Raw genomic sequence first — 21,933 nt, forward strand, 5'->3', positions numbered from 1 at the left:
ACATAATACTCTCCCACACTACAAGCCATTAAAAAAACAGACAGGCCCAAGGATCATGTAGCCCTTTTCCCCAGAATAGTGGTGGAGCATCCAACACAGATATATTTCCATTTCTCTACAACGTTATTTCCACTCAGGGTTCAAAATTGCTGATTTGGCTGATAAGGTAAGAAAACTGGGAAACTTGACTCTACCTGAGTCAGCTAGCACCGTATTACGTTGATGTAGTATACTAATAAAGGATCACGTCATCGTAATATTGTGATAGTTGACTGACCATGCCCCCTCAGTCCACTGAAGCCCTCATGTGCACGAAGAATAAAAGTCTTATTACTCTGGAATATCTCCACCGATTTTCACAAGACAGGTATCAGTTTGATTAGCACGATCAACTCTACCAGGCAGTATGCCGGATGTATATGGGTGGATCCGGCTGACAAGTGCTTTATAAAAGTTTGTATAGCCAGAACCGTGGCACTAGAGGAACATAGGAGTTTTTGGTCTTTTATACAACCCTAGTTTTTGTCGCTTTACCCCCAGTGACATCTATAGCAAATTATGAAAGGTATAGAACTTTATGATAGGTCTAGCGCAATCGACTGCAGTGTCTCAAGATGTACGTAGTGAAATAAGGATGCATTATGTCGAATGTATGGCTCGCGTTTAGTAAGCGCATCACGAATTTGCGCTATATTTCTGTCGTACAGTGATTGATATTAGGGCCCCGTTGAGTCTGCCAGTGTCATATGAGATTCATAGCGTAAGGTAACAGATTTGCTATGGGGGATGAGGCGATGATGTGTTGACCAGAGGTTCTCCAAGCTCATATTTCCCATTTAGAAAACATTTTCCGATATCTCCAGGAACATATTTCCAGCACAGAAGATTCAGTTCACAGAATAACCGTTTAATTTCACCTTACGCTGTTAAATAAACAGGCTGGGGAAAATTGGGTACAAGTTCACTCAATGCTTTGCATCATGAAATTGTACATTTTCATCCTGATATCGGAAACGGTCAGCTGTTCCTTCTAGACTCTGCTTCAAGGGAAAAAATGAGCTGATATTTGAAACCCCGGTTTTCACTTGTGCTCTGCCATTTATCTCCGAGGTAGCACACGTCTGCAGATATCTCTAAAACCGCAGGAACTGAGCTGAGGCTAAAGAGCTGTTTGCAGAAAATAATAGGAATTTCAATTGTTTGGGGGGGGGACGGGGACGACAATATAGAAGCGTGTGATACAGTCCCCGGGAGTGACACAGAAGTCATGTCCAAAAATGTGAAATGACAATTATAGGACAGGACAGGGAGGCTAGAACAGAATATTGGATTATTACACTGGAGCACTAATGGGCATTTACCAAAAAATAATGAGGCATCATCTAAAGCTAGAGAGGGGCAAGAAGAGGAGTGCCATTAGAATGTTCTTTTAGATGCCTTGGTAGTAGGCTAAGGAGTGGAACAATCTACAGTAAGGGACTTTAATGGGGTTATCCCTTGAATAATGTAAAAAATGAAAGATCAGGCTTCATAAAGTACATGACAATCTATTTCGAACAACCGGCCCTGTACCTCACATGGATCCAGAGATATTTCCATTCATTGATCCTAATCCTCTGCAGCTGCGGGGGTTGGTGTCCTTTTTCAAGGGGTGTGTACTTTCTGCTGCAGCTCTTACCCAACCACGGCTCAGGGAGAGTGTGCTTTGTGCTGCACCTGTCTCTATAGCACAATTCAGGGGGGCATGTCCTTTCTGCTGCATCTAAGGAGGTGTGTCCTTTCTGCTGCATATCGCTCCGTTTCAAAGTCCGGGGGGTATGTCTTTTCTCAGGGAGTGTGTCCTTACTCACGGGGGCATGCAAAGGAGGCATGTCCTTTCTGCTGCAGCTCTCTCACTTTCACAGCTCAGGGGGTATGTCCTTTCTCAGGTGGCATGCCTTTTCTGCTGCAGCTCTCTTCCTATCATAGCTCGGGGGGCATACCTTTCTGCTGCAACTCAGGAGGCATGTCCTTTCTGCTGTAAATTTCTCCCTTTTACAGCTTAGGGGGTACGTCCTTTGTTAGAGAGTTTGCCTTTAAACTGCAGCTCTCCCTCTCTATCACAGCTCAGGGGGCTCAAATAGTGGATTTTGTTACAGGTTTCTAAATTTTACAAAAAAATAACATTCTGTGGATTCGAAATCCGCATCACAGGTCAATTTTCCTTTTTTTTTTTTTTTTTAGCATATGGCTGAGATCTTGTCCTATTTGCTGCCTCTATCCACCCTTTAGGCCCCTTGCAGACGAGCATTCCTCCCGCAGTGAGTCCGCATCGCAGCACCCGGCCTGACCTCCCAGCACTGACGGGATTAACATAGCATTATGCCAGTGTTATCCAATACATTACAGAACTGTAAGGGTTACATAGCATCATAAATCAATATAATGCTATGTGACCCCCGGCAGCGTTGGGAAGTCAGGCCGGGAGCTGCGATGCGGACTGGCTGCGGGAGTAACGCTCGTCTGCAAGGGTCCTTAGGGGTTTTCTGTTCATATCCTCCACTAGGGAATTGTAACCTAATTAAAGGAAGGTCCTCTTACCTAATGTCTATTTATTGTCCAGACTTCTATGTAATGTACTTTTATGGAATGCTTCCATGTTATACTTCATTTTCCCTGTGGGGGCACTGCAGCAAAATTGAACACTTACAGCCAATTTCTCCTGAATCATATATACTTTTCCTGGGGTTCTGCTGTGATCAGCTTTTTCCGGTGATGATTCTAATGAAAAGGAAATGTAAGAAGCGAACAACCCCTTTAAGCATTGATAAAAAAAAAAATCATCTAAGTAGGACAAAGAAGATTCAAAACCCAAAGAGAATTATAATCTATACAACATGAAAAAGTAGGATGGAGCTGTTTTGCCTTCCTCAGCCATCACAATACTATGTTACTGCTTGGTTCAGATGGTACTTCGTGTCTGAGGGACTATTTTTTCAGTGCTTTAGTGGTCTCTGGAAGCTCCATCTGCAGTATGATACAGTGGTAGCCTTGTTTTAGGTCCTTAGCCATCTTGCCAGACAAGAAATATTCAGAAACAAGAAAGAACGCAACCCATTATGTAATGTATCCTTACATTTTTGGCCTTGCTGTTATTGCTATTATTGTGAAATGGACAACGATCAATACGTCATCCATGGGGCCATATCAGAAATTATGTCTAGTGTATCACCTATGGCTATCACATAGAGGTTGTGGGGCAGTTATGGCTGTAAGGTTTGGGTCAACGGAGACCAATGAAAGAACTGAGGATTTAGGATAATAGGTAGAAATTGGCTACATAAGTGCGATCTATCACTTAGATTATGAACTACCGATTCCCAGCACAAACTTGGTTTTCTTGTGTCATGCAGAGTAATGGGTCAAGTATCATGACTGATAACTATTGGATTTATTGGAAAATGTGACTGAGAGATTAGCATTGAGAAACACTGTAGAGTCTGGCCCATCATCCCTAAGATAGAAGATACAAGGTCTGGGGTCTCCCTGTGTCGATATCTGGTTTGCGGCTGGTCATGGGGCTTCTGCAACCAATGACTGACCAAAGTGACCACATGACCTATGTTGAATGGGATGTTGATGCAAGGAGACCTGAGATCAGCAGAGCCCAAGGGAGAGCGATGGAGCAGAACCCAGAGGTGGACATCAAGTTTCCCTACATCGATAACCGGTTAGATAGGGGTCATATGGCCAAAACACGTCATGGGGTGAACCCATGGGGGACCCACGATGGGAGTCATACTTTCTTGATCCCTGTTGCTGAATTCCGTCACCATCGCTACCCTTAGGGCACTGCAGGTCTTGGATCTCCACACCTTAAGATCCAATTCAACAGGGGTCACATGGCTGCTCTGGCCAGTCATTGGCTGCAGCAGCCACGTGATCTGCATCAAATTAGATGTTGACAAAAGGGAGACCTAAGATCTGCGGCGCCCGAGGGGGAGCGATAGAGCTATAATCCAGCAGCAGGGATCAGGTAAGTATGATTCCCACCATGTTTCCGGCCACACAGAGAAGTCTGCAGGAAAGGTTCCCAGGGGTGAAGTCTACAAAATTTCAGCCATCCCTCAGATTTTGTAACATCTGTTGGTTCAAGGTGATTTTTAAGAAAATGTAGTTAGCTTTTCAAGCACCTTGGTTAGTACATGTATATAAGGGAGCTACTGGTAAGTCTGTTGTCTAATTCCTTTGCTATTATATCTATTGGCTAAATCTGTGTACATGTAATTCATTGATTGTTTTTTTATATACAGTTTGATCATCTTTGACCTGTAGAAAATTTTAAAATATTTCTCTAAAATAAAAAATATATATTATTAAGGACTGGTTGACATGAACTAAATGAAAAACCTCAGTATGAGACGATAAGATGTAGAGGTGACCGAGAAGCTGCTGAGGGACAAGTAACATTTAACCTCCTTCTAGTAACGAGGGATTTCTTGTGCAGGGGAAATGTCAGGATGCTGGCCCCTGGAGAAGATTAATGCCGAGCAGAACCGCAGACTCCTAAGGATGGATGTATATTTATACCTACAGAACATATAAAAAAATTGAAAGAGAAAGTGAAATCTAAGAATCATTTTTTTCCTAGGAAAAATAATCATGTGAGAGTTAGGGTACTTTCACACTTGCGTTGTTGGATTCCGGCAAATGGATAGCATTTGCATCCGGATCCGACTGACAAATGCATTGAAACACCGGATACGTCTCTCCGGTGTCATCCAGAAAAACGGATCCGGTATTTATTTTTTTCACATTTTTAAAGGTCTTCCCCGGATCTGAAAATAATGCCGGATGCGGTATTCCAGCAAGTGTTCCGGAATTTTGGACGAAGAAAATACTGCGGCATGCTGCAGTATTTTCTCTGGCCAAATACCATAAGAGTGACTGAACTGAAGACATCCTGATGCATACTGAACGGATTTCTCTCCATTCAGAATGCATTAGGATAAAACTGAAGCGTTTCTTTCCGGTATTAAGCCCCTAGGACGGAACTCAATACCGTAAAACTTTAACACAAGTGTGAAAGTACCCTAACTTCCAAATAGCCTTACGTTACTTTTCAACCCAATGGCCAGAGAAAGAGAACCGTCTCACTAATGACACCTTCTGGAGATGGCTACATCCTAGGCATTTACTTAGCCATCCAGAATCCTACACCATAGTGATGAGGGTTAAACACCCCGAAACAGCTGTCTGCGGGTGGATGTATGGCCTGACTATTCTCACGTGTCTTGTTCGAAAGTTTATTAAAAAGATGTCATCTCATAGGGATCCACAGTTCTCTTTCTCTGGGAGATATTTCTTTGTATATCATTTTCCCATGGAATATTGCCACTAGGTCTCCATACACAGCTGGTCTCCACAAGAAAAGCCAGTACCTCCCCTAAGCTGAACCTAAAATAAAAACACAATGTGACCTTAGTGCAGCAGTCCTAGGGAGTTAATTGGGGTTGTCTGGATTTTACATTGATGGCTGGATCATCGATATATGACTGGTGCAGGTTCTACCCAACTGGATCTCTACTGGCCCCTGCTCAGTAGAGTGCCACAGCCTTTTCATTACAGTACCTGACACTTAGGACACGCCATCAAGGTACGATCAGTAGACGCGTGACTCTCACAGATCAGGAGACAGAAGGGACAGCTCCATGGCCCTTTTACTGCATTACCAATCTCAGACATTGATGGTATATCGCTAGAATTTGGGCACCCCAAAGTGATGAAACGCACACTGCTCCAGCTTGGCCACCGTCCATTCACCTTAATTGGAGTTCCGAAAATAGCTGAGCATTGGCTGGGCAATTTCTGGCAGTCCCATAGCAGTGAATAGAGAGGTGGCTGTGCATGTGTGACATGTTCTCCATTCACTGCTATGAGAGTTCCAAAAATAGCTGAGAGCTGGTTTGGCAATTTTTTAAACTCCCATAGCAGTGAATGGAGGGTGGTTGCACTTGTACAGTTTGCTCTCCATCACTTTGGGTGCCCACTTTGGAGATAGGAGTGGGTCCCAGAGGTGGGACCTGTACCTTTCTGATACTAATGGCATATCCTAGTGATATGCCATCAATGACGTAGATGGGAATATGCATTTGGGGATCTTGAGGATCCAATCCCTATCAATAATACATTGATTTCCTGTCCTTAGGATAGGCTATATGTATAAAGTCTTGTGAAACCTCTTTAATGGGTATTCCTTTGTGTGGAGTCTTTATATCAGGCAGTATACAGTACAGTAAATTCATTGAGTTGACAACGACTAGTGAAAGGCTACCCCTGTTTCAACTAGCTGCTGTTTATGGATCTCATTAGTATCATATTGTGTCTTTATTAAATACTTTGAGAGCGCAGTGCAACGGTCATTTCTTAATAAGCCAGGTTTCAAAGGGGTATCTGTATATTGCCCAGAATAGTGAAGGTATTAGAATGTTAATGAACTGAGCATTCAATTCATAGACATACACCCTTGTGCACTCAGAGTACTTATTAAAGTACTCACACAGAGACCATAAGAGGATCCAACAGCAGCTAGCCAATTTGTTGATGGTTTCAATGCAAAAACAGAAGACTTGTTACAAGTTCGACATAAAATATATACTTACTGGAATGGATGATATATTACAAAATGTTTTTATTTATTTTTGTCCAAAGCCAATGTTACACAACAAGGGAACTTCACTATAATGTTATCTATATATATGTATGTATGTCAGTTCCGCGATCACTCAAAAACGCAACCACCGATTTCAACGCAACTTGGTATACACATCCCTTGCTACCTGAAAAGAAATTGTGTGGGGGTCAGAGCTCTCTAGGACGTACTGTTCCTGAGATATTCCCAAAAAATGACCTGCATTAGCCAATACAAGCCCCCAACTGCCATACACACGGTCACATGTCCCTTATCAGCCAATAGAAGCTCGCAGGTCCTTACTCTTCACATACACACAGTTTTACTCCAGGTTTCCATAACAACCCAGCCGTTTTTATTCACTGCTGTAGGTCATCTTTAGGATAGCGCTACACGACAACATGTGTCGCGCAACAACGAGTCGCACGACACATAGGGCACAACTACACTGCTACATGTGTCGCGCAACAATTTTTATAATGATAGTTTATGGTGTTGCACTGAGACATGTGACATGCTGCGACTACGACGTGACAGTCGCAGAAAAATCCATCACTGTCGTGTCACAGTCTCAGCATGTCACATGTCTCAGTGCAACACCATAGACTATCATTATAAAAATTGTTGAGACAAAATGTCACACATGTAGCCCTAGCATTAAAGGGGCGGGCACTGTGAAGGTCACAGTTAAAGAGGCATTCACTGTGGATGTTACTGTTAAGGGGCAGGCCGCTGTGGAGGTCACTGTTAAAGGGGCAACTGCTGTGGAGGTCACTGTTAAGGCAGCAGGGTACTGTGAGGTCACTGTTAAGGCAGCGGGGTATGTGGAGGTCACTGTTAAGGGGGCGGGCCCCTGAAGAGGTCACCGTCAAGGGAGTGGGGTGCTGTGAAACTCACTGTTAAAGGGGCGGGCTGCTGTGAAGGACTAAGTTAAGGGGATGGGCTGCTGTGGAGGTCCCATTTTAAAGTGGTGGTGCACTGTAGGGGGTCAGTGTTAAGGGGTGGGGGACTGTGGAGTTTCCTGTTAAAGGGGCGGGGTGCTGTAGAGGTCACTGTTATGGGGGATACTGTTGATCTTTTAACAACACACACAAACATTAAATGAAATAGATTAAATATACCCATGTGAAGCCGGTCCTTCTGCTAGTAAGATATAAAAAATAGAGTTAATTTGAAATGTTCAGAATTGTTCTATTTATTTCATTATTATTTGTTGATCAAGTTTGTCTGAAATCATCTGTTAAAAAAAAAAAGGGGGTTTTTATCATTTACACGGTTGTGTAGAATTGAGCTTCGTCGGCTAAATCTTAAAAGGAAGACACTTCCATACTGAATGCTATATGATTATACAGGACATCAAGGAGTTACATAGCAGCCAGTGTGTTTTTGAGTCTGGCAATTCCAGGCAAAACTGTAGAAATATGCTAGGAGGCAGGCGCTGTTCCATTATGTAATATTAATTGTTTTTATAAATTTTTAGTTATTTATGCTTACCAAATATTTCAGCTTTTTATTATTACCGAGAAAAATATTTAAGGAACATTATGTGCAAAACAAATACATTGTGTTATTTTTAGGGCAGGTCCTAAGGAGGAGGTGTATGACACAGGAGTTCAAGGAACATCAAAGAGAGAATATCTGTGTCATGCTCCATCCTTTCAGGCCCTGCACTAGACATAACACAGTGTGTTCCTTTAAAACTAGTGTAAAGATTGTTGTTGATATTGGTTGATACCATTGGTGAAAGCATCAGTTCACTGGTTTTGAGAGATATCTGCTCATTGTATTTGTAAAATCATTCATAATTAGAGTGATACATAAAGTTTTAGAAATGGTTGCATCTCCACTCAAAATCTTATGATTAAGGACATGTCCACTATACTCTCTTAAGGCTTATCTACCAAACTCTTAAAACTCTCTTAAGGATTATCTACAAATAAGATGACACCACAGGTCACTTTACCACTCCACAGGGCAGGTCTTCCATGCCGAGGAAGACCTTCACAAACAAACGATGATGGGTTGAGGGTGGGAGGGAGGTATGAGGGATTTGGTGTTTGGACGTTCTTGATGTTTATTAACTGGTGTGCTGTGGTGATGTGGTGATGTGGCGTAATTCTATACAGCAGTGGATTTAGTGATGTGCCGTGCTGTGTAGTCACAGTGGACTGTGTTTCCATTTCTGTGATTTGAAGGCCATCCTGATTGCAGCACCGGTAGATTAAAATATTTACTAATAATAATTATCTTTGAGTATTTTTATTGGTGATTTAGTCTTTCTACATTTTACTTTACAAGCAGTGATTTTGTCTAAATTGAATTGAATTTAAATGTTCAAATTGAAAGATGGGCATCACCAAGCAGGAGAGAATAAAAAAATAGTTGAAAGTTAAGACTAAGATTTTTGCTCATTGTTAATTTGACCAGATCAATATATGTTTTTTTCACAGCTCATATTACATATATCTTATATTATAGTGGTTCCATTAATTTTGCTTGCTAGAAAGTAGATTTTTAGAAATCTAATAGACATCTCCTAACCTTTCCATCCAGATTGTCCAAACATTTAGCTTATATGGACAATTGTCAGTTGGTGACACATCTATCCACCTTTTGACCTCTTGTCGATCTTCCGCCCCAGGACAACAAGCACTTTCAGGAAAAGATTAAATTCCTTGCTGAGAGGTTTCCAACCTTGAAAGATGTTTGTGGTCCAGTTTTTTGGCCAACATGTTCAGACTTCATTCTATTAATATGATAGATTTGTAGAGATTTTCCGAATCCTCCAACTTTGAGTATCCCATCTAAATAATCTCAAATGAATTTACTATCTAAAACAAATCATCTCAAAGTTTATATTTTTTTCAGCTGTAAAAAAAATAAATAAACAAAACTGAAAGATTTTTTTTTTATAAGGGTAATTCTGCACTTCAGTTTTTACAATTTAAGCAGTACTGTAGATGAACAGTTACAGTATCTTACCGTCACTGATGGTCTGTAAGACATCTATCTTTAGACCTCCTGAGCTTAATCATATAGACCCCATTGGCAGTATCTAAACAGTTACCACTCTAAGGATGATAAGGAGGTTTCCCCCCTTGGAGGATCTCTGTGTCCCAAAATCTTTCATTTCCTTCCACTAGATCTACTCATTATCTGCCTCATCCACCAACCAATTAGCATCCAGTCTACAGCTATATGCTACTTAATTATGTTATTCTCAATATTCAGAGAACTTCTGGACGTCTCTCAACATTGACATTCATCCAAATTATGCATTGGCTGACTGCAGACTGTTGTCTGCCAAAAATTTGGCCTGTCAGGTTGGATTTTTTTGGACTGTTTTCAGCTGAAAATGCAAGTCTATGGCTGAATGCAGCCAATCATTTGCTACTTCATGCAAGACCACTCTTTTTTAATTTTCTTTTTTTTTTAAATATAAATACCTTTACTACTATCTGTCTCATCTGACAACTGATAAGCATCTAAGCCTCTACTTGACCCAAACATTTAAATAATTACATTATTAAACTAGATTTTTAGAAATGATCCCCATGTTAACTCTTTTAGTCAAATTACCTAGGATTTTATCATGTATATTTGTTCTTCCAAAATCATTTTGAGAATCATGCAATCCTGCTATTTAATTCTTAATGTTTAACAGTAGCCAAGGATGGACGGCTGTCTGATGGCTATGAGACATCTATCTGTCTTTGGATTTCTCAAGGCCTTTTCAGTGGCACCTAAACAACACTTAAATGGGTTTTCATGAGCTTGGTCTCTTTTAAGTAGGTCCCCTACTGAGTAATACCTAAGAAAATAATCATGCTAACCTGATTCCAACTGCTTCGGCCAGCTGCTTAACTTCATATGTTGATCTTCCATTCCATGGCTTGTTCACTTCTGGCAGGGGTATGGATGGGGTCATGTGCACTTCCGCAGGCAAAGACTGGCCTGCAGCCTGGTGACACCACTTAGGCCATTCATTGGCATTCATGTGACCTTATCCATACTCCTGCCAAAATTAGACAAGCCGTGGACCAGAAAATCACGGAACAGAGCCAGGGCGGCTGACCAGAGTGGCATGAAGTAGTTTAGTATTATTTTTTTCCTTAGGTACCACATGCCACTTAAGAAGGGACCAAATCCCATAAAAACTATTAAATAAAAAGATTAGGTTCATTGCCTATGTTTCTTACGGTAAATATGTCTGTGACCCAATAACTTGCCTTTCCTTCCAATGATTTCTCTCTTCCACCAATCGATTAGCATCTAGTGTTCAACTTGAGCCATCTATTGAGGACCTGTATGGCCAGCACTTATTGATAAACTACCATACTACTCTTAAGACTAATAATACAATTAGCAATGTGAATAAAAGACAAGTAGCACTATAATTCTTGTTCACATCTGGTATTGTTTAGCACAGCCTGAAATGACCTGAGCTGAAAAAAAAATAGACCACAACAAACGCCAATACTTTCCTCATTTGCTTTTAATAAGGCTGGCAACGTCTTTGGTATCCGAGCCAGTAAAACATACCCCACTGTTCCCTTTTGTGAAACTGCACAGCATCCTGGCTTGCAGGTTGCATAACAATTTGAAAGACAAGGTGGAAAAAAAAATGCTTACATCGGCCCAGAAATAAGAGACCTGGGCCAAGAAAAGAGGGTAGGAAACAGTGCAGGTCATTATGGTTATCTGCATTGGATGATTAATCTTAGACTCCAATTCCACCCAAAAAAATGCAGAAAACAGTCAATGCAATTAGCCACAAGGGAAGACTCTTACAAAACATGTTAGGCGTGCAGGCAATTTCTCATTTGCAAACCATAATTAATTTGATGTTTAGATTAATTTCTTTTGTTCTCCCAAAGGTGCAATGAAGGCATTTTTTCATTACAATGAAGTTGATGGCTTATTGGGAAAATAAATCTAAATGACAGTTATGCTACTGACTTTAACACTGGCCAAACACACTCCAAACAGTACATAGAAAGAAAATAAAATTAATATCATGTTTAGTAACCCTTTCCTGGTATATCCATCATGTTGTCCATAGGAGGAAACCATTTTGCAGTTGGAGCAATATTCAAGACAACAAGCAAAAACAGACTGAGCCCTCATAATAATTGCATCTGACCTTCTTATAACCTATTAGTATATTTTGAAATACACTAAAACACAAATGTACTAAAATAGTAATATTTTGGTAATAAGACATGCCCACCAATATGGCTATTCGTTAAACCTTAATTTATGGAATCAAGCAATGTCAAGATTTTGATTAGTTTGTTCTCTACTTCATTAAGAATGCTTCCGTTAGAAGCTGGCTTATTCCAAAAGTAAAATGTCAATTCAAGGAAATTGTGAAACAACTAAGAATAGAAAAAGGATCACTATATAGAAACCAATTCTATACTTTTAGCCTATAATGACCCACACCCTCCATAAATGGTAATTATTTAAAAAATGTCCAGTTGATACACTGAGAAAGCCAGGGCAGTTCTGGAGGTGCTGAGGTGTCCATCACCACCTCTATTATCACACACCAAAAATGTAAATGCCTTTTCCCCTATTTTCAAAGAGCAATCCCAGATGAGAAACTACAATGGAATCTAGATTCAAAAAGTATATGGGCTTCTAGGAAAGTTCCCCGTTTTTTGGGAAAGGATTACAGTTCTTCGATGGTTCTTAGTCCTATTTTCTTATAAAACAAACTAGTATGTGATCAACCACCAATCACCTAAATCTCTGTACTTTTTTATCGTTATCTTTATATAAACGTGCTATCATAGCCAATTTTACATCGGCTGCATCTGTATTCCCATTTGTGATCGTTCATGGCCACAAATAGTGAAATAATTTTTTCTTATCAGTTTCCCAATGGCCTTTTATTTAGACCATAATTTAGACCTAAATGACATGAATCTTAGCACCTTCAGCCTGTCACTGAGTGCTCATTTTCACATTTTGAGCAACCTCATCCTGACACTGAGCACACCACTTTTGTTCTATCAGGCTTCATTTTGACTTCCCCTTCCAGAGCCAAAATCACCTAAGAAACAATATTGAGACATCAACTAAGTTATTGTAAATGCACAACTCATGAGGATCCCATGAAAACATTTGAATATAATACAAAGGAAAGGAAAGACCCAACTCTTTAAGCAGGTAGATCACAATTGATATCAGTAGTTAAAGTTGACGCAATTTTCTAAAAGACCATTTACAATTTAATATTATTAGTAAGAACAGCCTCAGCCTGAAGCTGATCACACCACTTTTGATCCACCATTCTTCATTTTGTCTTCCTAATATATGACCATAAAACCTTTCTCAAAGTTATCTTAAATGAAAAACTCTTGAGGAGCCTACGCAGACAAATAGAAATATGACAAAACACGGAAAAACTCAAGCAATTAAGCTACTAGATTGCAAGTTATATTAGTAGTTAAAGTTGACACAATCTTTTCCCAAGACCATTCTTATTCGTAGAACATGTTTTATGTCATTGACAAAACTTTATAGGGAGGGAGGTGTCCTATTTATTCTTCCTATTAAAAACATATTATTAGTATTATTTGTCATTAAACCACTACTTATTCTAAGACATTATCACCACTAATTGGAAAGAATCTCTTTCCAAGCATACTTGTTAATTGCCATACAAATGCTCAAGGGTGACTGTGTGGTTCAAAATAGGCCCTTACAGAGCAAACAGAATTGTCAACAGGTGTGCCGAGAGGGTAAATACTGAGAAATTCAGTTATTTCTCAGGGTAATTACTAAGAAGAATCAATGACTTCAGTGGTTAACATGGTATCAAGTATGCAGGTGTCTCTATTGTTCATGCCTTTGAAGGGGAAATCAGGCAGAAACCCTTGGCTGAACTATCTGGTGCAGGTTAGAAAGCCAAGAACTATATCATGTGGAACATTTACGTTCTACTGTGCCAAACAGTTGAAAGTAACTTTTCTACAAGTTCATTCACCATCTGCAAGGACAAATTATGAGACTTTATCTCATTTATTCCCTTATATTGCCAAATATATTCATTCCAAGTTTATGTAAAGTTTAGTCTACAATGCTTAAAAAGATGACCCTAAATTCATAGATCACTACACCCATAACCAACTATTACATTTCTTTATTTTGTTGTCACCCATAGTCGCCTCCTTCATTCTGAACCTACTGCAGAACTGATCGAAGAACATTGGGAGTCTTACTATCTCGCCCTTCCTAAAATGCATATGCCCCAGGGATTGCTGAATACTTTTAGTTGGTGATGATATAGCAGATGGAGGAGATTGATGTCTCCTCCAGCAAACAACTTTTAACCTTCTTTTATCATAAGCTAGTGCCAAAGCTAGTCTTTTTTTCACCTTGGGCAAAGGTTCCATTTTCTGCCTTAACCCTGTAATGAGATACCCTGGTCAAGGCAAATTGGCTAGGCTGAGTTATTTAAAATTTTTACTAGTTACTCCATCCATCATGTGATTGAAATCTAGAGTTCAAGAGTCTTCCGCTTAGGACCCCCCCCCCCCCCCCCCCCCCCCCCCAGTGAGTTAAAGCAGAGAACCAATCTCGTTGAGCTATTCCAACTCTAATGGACTTGAGTCAGCCGTGTATTACCGACACAGCCATTCATCTGAATGGGTGTCATGTAATACTTAATTTTTCCATCAACAGCCACCACAAGGGAAAGGCTCTGATGTGAAAAGGGTTTCTATAATGAGACAACCATTTTGGAGATAAGGATTCCATAACCCTAGGCAGTGGAGGTAAATTATATTTTTTTTTAGATACGATGGTCCATTTTTGTCATTAGTTGTTTTGTGATAATATCTATATCATAAAAGAAACATTTAGCTTCTGGCTATAGTTTACAATGTATACTATCATGAATTGACCTGGCCTCCATCTCTGTGCATCCTTCTTCAGACCTGTTCACCAAGAGATAGTATTCTATTGCATCTTTTTATAATCTTTTTAATTAATTGAGGCTTGAAACTATTGCTATTGGTTGATTTTGCCAAAGGTAAAAAAGTTGTAAAATTAAGAGTAGAAGTGGAATTATGTTAGTCTCCATAGAAGCATTGCCTATTGTTCGATAGCTCATCCTATATAACTTTAACATGTGTTTCTTCTCTCTTGCTGATTGTAAATTACTTGAAGCCATCTGATAGGGAGAGTATTTTTGGATTTGTAGCTACATTTATCTTAATCATGGGTGCTGCTTTTTAGGATATGCAATGTTTTGTAATATATCCATCTCTCATCTATCTATATTCCTCCCCATGGTCATTCTTAATGGTATCGCTCCATGTGTATTGTCCCCGGTAGCCTTCGGCTTGTTAAGCCCCCACATTGCTTCATGTTTTGACAGGTTTTGTGAGTTTTGACAATCCTGCCAGTGCCCAGGCTGCCATACAGGCTATGAATGGCTTTCAGATTGGCATGAAGAGGCTTAAAGTGCAACTGAAGAGGCCGAAAGATGCCAATCGCCCTTACTGAGACTTTTCAGGAGCTGCGGGAAACAAGGACTAGCACAGGTAAGTTACCAAGAAAACACCAAAGTACTGTAAAAAAAGAGGGCAGAACGTTTGAATATTACCTTTACTGAGATGAACCAATATGCGCCTTGGGTACTGTCCAGTCATAGAGGCCATGGAAATCCAGAAGGTAATGTATTTAATAACAAGCACTAGTCCCATTGGAGGTTTCTGTATGAGTTTTAATAATGGCTATTCGTAGAGTCTAGAGTTTTACTTGCCATTGAATTGCAGGACGAAAAGGCTCAAGGAGGCTTGACCGGTATTAAGCCATGACTATACTTACTTATACGCCATTAGGAGTCAACATCATGAATTCCATCACATTTAATAGGAAAAATACAGTTTGTCCAGTAAATAATGGACTCTATGATGGACCTCATTATAAGTCAATATAAGTTTATTTTCCTTGAAGAAAAATTAGTGATAGCGATTACAAGAAGCCAGAGGCACGATGAATTATTGCTCCTTCTTTAATACATGTACAATTACATAAAAATGGGGACATTTTGGCCAAACATGTCTTTTCCCAGCCATTATTTTAGAGATTTGAAGTTTTTATACTCTTTAGATTCTCAAGTTGACCACTCTGGATTGAAGGTCTTTTTGCACACAGTGATTTTTAATTCCTAACATTTTGTTTCTGAAAAACCTGATTTTTTGATGGCCAAGAACTGGCCGTAATGATTTAAGATGATGGTGTCATCCTTCTCCTGAAAACTCCTTATTGCGGGTTGCTTACTTGCACTTTTGGCTGGCTGGGATTGAAAGGGAGGGGGTCATTAACTTACAAATTTGCGTACTACGCTTTTCTTTTAGAAAACCAAAATGCGATGAGACTGTTTGGGTGACAGTACATTTTTCTTCCTTTAAATGACCACTTTAAAATAACATTAAAGACCTGATAGACCGCGCTCTAAGGAAATTCAGATTGCTGCTTTAAGACAGCGCAGGGAACAGCTAACGCCTTGAAAAAGACATATGGAGAAATAAAGGCAGACAATTAAGAAATCCACCATCTAAATCACAGCTGACATGATAGATTCCTTAAATATAACTGTGTTTGAGTTCGAGTCAGCATTGTGTGCAGTTTGGAGAAGATGGATGAGGGAATCTGGGCTGCTAATTTGAGCCTAAGTGATGAACACAAGTTCACCTTCCATGGCATTATCTCCAGTTAGTTTCTTAACCCATTCACAGTGTGCAAAGCTTACAGGCAAATACAACTAAAATACTGATTTTTGAATGTTGTTTATCTGATAGATAACTTATATAATAATTACATTTCATTTCATGCTTTTGTGATTCACCAGTTAGTACCTTGGGCTAAGACCGCTTCCTTCCTATTCACTATGTGTGGGAAAAGGAAGTGACCGTTCTGGGGATTTTTCATGTTATACTTTTAATTAGTATTTTAATAATAATTTTTGAATAATAATTTCTATGCTGAGAAGACACATTTCTTAAAAATGATCTACAAAATTATCTAAAACAATATATCTGAATGCATAACTTCAAACCCTTCTAGTCAGTATTTAAGGTGCAATGCCAGAGATATATTTTGCACATGGTTCTTTCTGTATGGAGGCTAATGACATCTGCATGGCTGTCATAGGGATGTCATGCTTCTATTTATTATTTTATGCACTTATATAGCGCTACTATATTCCGCAGTGCTTTAAAGACATTAGCATCAAGCTGTTCCCAATGGGGCTCACAATCTAAGTTCCCTATTAGTATGTCTTTGGAGTGTAGGAGGAAACCTACACAAAAACAGGGAAAACATACAAACTCCATACAGATGTTGTCCTTGGAGGTTCACTGGTCACACCTATAAGTGCCATTTTACAGCTCTGTTCAACCCATAACTTACACAAAGCCATGATATGGTTGAAATTTGTGAGCCTTTACACATGCAGAGTCCTCATGTCATGGTGCATGTGGATCATGGTTGAACAGCCAGAATTAAATTAGACTGAGCTTTAATCTCAGGACTGGCTCCTCAAGGTCCTCAACATTGTTACTATATCAGCTAGTGCCTCTAAGTTGTTACCTTGCTCAAAAATAAACCTTCTTCCAATTTGCACTTCCTTTGTGGACTGCAGCAGGTTTTCCTCTAGGATTTCCTGCTTTTAGCTGTGTTCACCCTCGATCTCCACATACCTTCCTGGGCCTGAGACAGAGAGAGGTTCCACAATAGGTATGAATAGTTATGGTGGGATTTTGATGATGTGGTGTACTTGTCTTGACCCAAATAAAGTTTTCGTATGGCCACAAACATCAAATGTATAGATATCACTCACATGGCTATGTTTTCCATTATATTTTTCTCTTTCATATCCATAGAAAATAAATGTGAGTGGTGAAGATCTTTTAATATACTGCAATTTTAGATGTAGAAAGATAGATAGATAGATAGATAGATAGATAGATAAATAGATAGATAGAGGCTGTAGAAGTCACCCAACATCCAGTATATAAAATAAAAAATTCCACGGCACTCCCAAAGCAGTACATTAAAAGTAGAGTTCTTAAACCACCAAAACGTTGCTTTTTTTGGGAGTGCCGTGGAATCTTTTATTATAGATAGATAGATAGATAGATAGGTAGATAGATAGTTTTTTGCATTAATGTTCAACTATGAAACTATATTTTTATCATACGGAAACAGAAACTAAGAACTTTACTATCAAAGGAAAAGCTCAGCTGGAGCACAGACTGTAGATGTTCTAACCTCCAGAAATCTAGCAGGCTGTCTCCTCCTGTTGATTTTCAGATATAAATGTGTGGAGTCTTCTGCCTATATTGAAATGACAAAGTACACAGAGCAGTGTCAAAGCCATGTACATTAGAATAAAGAATAGAGAATTCATAGCAAAATCATGTACAAAAAAAACTTAATAGTCCTTGAAATTGGGACTATCCATTTTTTCATAAGATAAATACATTTCCCTTGAAAATTATTTTTGCTCCATCATGCATTGTTATAGTGCGATCGCCTTCCTGCAATAAATTACAGTTTGCCTACAGTAAAAATGCAGAACAGTACAGTATATGACGCTATTTAGATTGCTTATATCTTCATTCTTTACGTTTCTGCAAAAAGATAACCAAGCTCGTCGATGCATAGAGGAGAAATGTACATCAATCCTCTGTTAATTAAATGGAATCAGTTGGCAGAATATTCCCTGGTAAACCAGTTATAACGGCTTTTAGGGCTAAATCGGTTAATGTAATGTTACCTGGGGTACTATGTCTGCTTATGATGAGCATCTAGTAGGTGTAAGGAGGCTTATAGGCCAGGCAAAGGTTTGCTTATGCAGAGCGCCGTATTTGGAGTAAGAAGGCTTATAGGCCATACATGCTCCTCTGGAATTCTGGGAAGACGGTATGCAAGGCATAACTTGAATAATACACTCCTAAACATTGACACAAAGAAGGAAAAGTCGTGGAATTATGGAAATCACTGGATAGATATGCAAATGATTAAAAAAAATAGAAACAAAATATACAAAACATCTCAATTTATCTAGTATCGACTATGAGCGCCACATTCAGACATACATGTACTTACACATCTTGGCACGCTATCAGCAAGGTTATTAATGGTTGTCTGAGGTTCTGCCATGCTGAATATAACTAGGCACACAAATCATCAAGATCTGCTGCTGGTGGCTCCCTTTGCAATTGCTGAGCAATAACATCCCAGGTGAGCTTGATGGGAGACAAGTCTACAGATGCTGCATACAATGGTGGCATGCTTAGGCTACGCAGGCTGTTCACAGTAGCATAAGCAACATGTGGCTTGGCGGTTCCTGAGACACTTTGGAGAATTGGCTGTACCACAGGTTCCATAAATAAATCACTGTACCAGCAAGCTATTAGGTTACCTGGCATAAAGACTAGAGGGGTATGACTACCATATGTTATGCCACCCTACACCGTAATCCCGGGAGTAGGACCAATGTGGCATTCTCTAGTGAAGGCCCTTTATGGGATTGCCAACATGGTCTCAAAACCAATTTCCTGCTATCCGTACATCCAAGACAAATATGGGGCATCGCTGCATAGGATAGACCTCCATTGCCATCTTGCTGTGCATCATGATAGCCTTTGAGAACGATAGCATGATGTCAGTGGAACACCTGAAGCTGGACATCTGGCTCTTAACCCAGTGTCATGCAAACTCATTCTTATAGTTTGTGTAGACAGTGTTTGCCACCTTAGGCTTGGAATGTGATGTATTTCACTTGCAGTACTGAATAGATATCTACACACCATTCTTCTAATCAGACAATCAGAGGTTTGCCTCCGTGCCATTTTTGCAGTAATTTTTGCGGTTTATTGTTGTTCTCCCAACCACCTGGACACGTAAAGTTGACGGGTGCTGACATCTCAGCTTAGGCGGGTAGCAATCTGATTGAAAACTAAAGTCCAAGGATTCTGTCCCTCAGTATGCAACAATGCATTGCATAATCATCCCAGATAACTAGATACAATTTTTGAGGTTTCAACTTGGCTTTTATGACCATTCCACATGTTACAGATTGGAGCTAGGTGCTTGAAAATGTGATAATTTGCAGATCCTAGTGACACCTGCCACTTCCCTGACATGCATAACCTTACAGCCTATCCTTCTTGGTGTTGCAATTTTAATGATGAGGAGTATAGATAAGACAGTATCTCATCTGCAGACAGCTGTTTCAGAGTGATTGCCCCTCATCAGTGCAGAGCAGAGAGACCTCACTTAACTGGATGAGAGGCCTTATTCAGGATTCAGGGGGTACTATTTCTCTTTATGGAAGGCACATAGAAGGGGAAAGGAGTCTTATAGGCCAGACAATGATCCTCTGGGGGAAAAAAGTATGTAAATTTAGCAACGTTTCTAAAAAGAAAAGAAAGCTGAGCCTCTGATGTCATTAGATGTAATGTGGCTGTCCTATAAATCAATGCTGAATCTTTTAGACAGGCCTTGAAGCATAACTTGGATAATAGCTAAGACAGTACTTCATCTACAGACAGCTGTTTCAGGGTGATTGCTCCTCATCAGAGAACTGGCTTAACTGGTTGAAAGGCCTTCCATAAGAAGATATAGTACCCCCTGAATCCTGGCAAAGGCCTCTCACCCAGTTAAGTCTGTTCTCTCTGCCCTGCACTGATGAGGAGCGATCACCCCAAAACAGCTGTCTGCAGATGAGGTACTGGCTTGGCTATTATCCAAGTTATGCCTTAGGACTGCTTAAAAGGTCGAATATTGACCTAAAGGATAGCTACCTTACATCTAGTGGCATCAGAGGTTTGGCTTTCTTTTCAGAAAGAGAGCTAATTTGTGATATCGTGCACCAAGGATAGTAACATAGTAACATAGTTTGTAAGGCTGAAAAAAAACATTTGTCCATCCAGTTCAATCTGTTAACCTGTAAGTTGATCCAGAGGAAGGCAAACAAAAAAAACTGTGAGGGTTGAAGCCAATTTCCTCATTTTAGAGGGAAAAATTCCTTCCTGACTCCAATCAGGCAATCAGAATAACTCCCTGGATCAACGACCCTTCTCCAGAAATCCAGTAACTAAACGGGCCAAGCCACTCTTTGCACCCTTGCACCTCCTGCTTCGTATGCCAGCCCCTGCTTGTTTGACATGAACAGGTTTCTGCATAGTCATATCACCTAGCCCTGTCAATCAAGAAGGAGGGGCTATTGAGGAAGTAGGAGGAGCAAGGATACCCTGAGTGACTTCGGCCCATCCTCAATGCACTTAACTGCTCATTTGCATATGGATTAAAAGTACTTTTTGTCCAGAATGAAGCAGAAGACCACTGTTACATACAGCTGAGTTAGACCTGCAAGGCATTGTACCTGGTTTAAAGGGAGTCTGTCACCTAATCTGAGCGTTTTAGACCGCTCAGATCAGGTTATAGACTCTTTGACCCTCATTATAGACTCTTTGACCCTCAATGGTACCGTTCTTTTCTGTGTACCTCGTCGAGATCATGAAAAAGGCACTTTTTAAACGTATGCCGATGAGCTTCTGCAAGTGCCCAGGGGCGGCGTTACTGCTGCAAGTGCCCAGGCCCCTCTGCATGGGCCCAGGAAAACACACTTCTTTCCTATTATAACCTCCTCCTCTGCCTCCAGCCAGCTGAAGACACGATCGGCACCAGAGGCCGGCGGGCCGGCAAGTCTCAGCGCAGTTGGACCGCACCTGCGCACTGCTCTGTCCATTATGGGCAGAGGAACAACTTTTCATATTGCGCATGCGCTGGCCAACTAAAGACAGTTGCACTGAGACTTGCCAGCCCGCCATCCTCTGGTAATAATATGAAAGAAGGGCGGGCAAGGGGGCTAAAAGAGGTGTGTTTTTCTGGGCACATCACCGAGGGGCATTACAGTCAATGGCGCTTCCGTGTTTCCTCTCCTAAATAAAGCTAAGAGAAGCTGAACAGACGAATGATCCGTGGCTTCTTCATGGAACACATCAAGAGCCACAGACCATTATTCTGGTAATGGTTGGGGACAAAGCACAGGGAACAGCCTAACAACAGTTTCTCAGATACTTGAGGTACATTTCAAGGTGCAGAGCTGTATATATTTTGGCTTATTCATATGGTGGAGGTTGTAACTTTGCCCAAATGTAATATTTTTCTTTGTACTTTACTTAATCATATTTCCAGTCAAGTATCAGTATGAAAAATTTCAACGCCAGGTAGGA

At 40.2% G+C, this 21,933-nt stretch overlaps 1 protein-coding gene across 1 annotated transcript in view; it reads left to right on the top strand.

Moving 5' to 3' along the window:
- CELF4 (CUGBP Elav-like family member 4) overlaps nt 1–21,933 on the top strand; it is a 1,014,616-nt gene that overhangs the window by 976,842 nt on the left and 15,841 nt on the right. The window contains exon 13 of the mRNA XM_040421161.1: nt 15,060–15,225. Within this exon, the coding sequence (XP_040277095.1) occupies nt 15,060–15,187 (128 nt within the window). The 3' untranslated portion in view covers nt 15,188–15,225. The remainder of the gene's footprint in view (nt 1–15,059; nt 15,226–21,933) is intronic.

Source organism: Bufo bufo, chromosome 2, assembly GCF_905171765.1.
Source record: "Bufo bufo chromosome 2, aBufBuf1.1, whole genome shotgun sequence".
Taxonomy (NCBI): domain Eukaryota; kingdom Metazoa; phylum Chordata; class Amphibia; order Anura; family Bufonidae; genus Bufo; species Bufo bufo.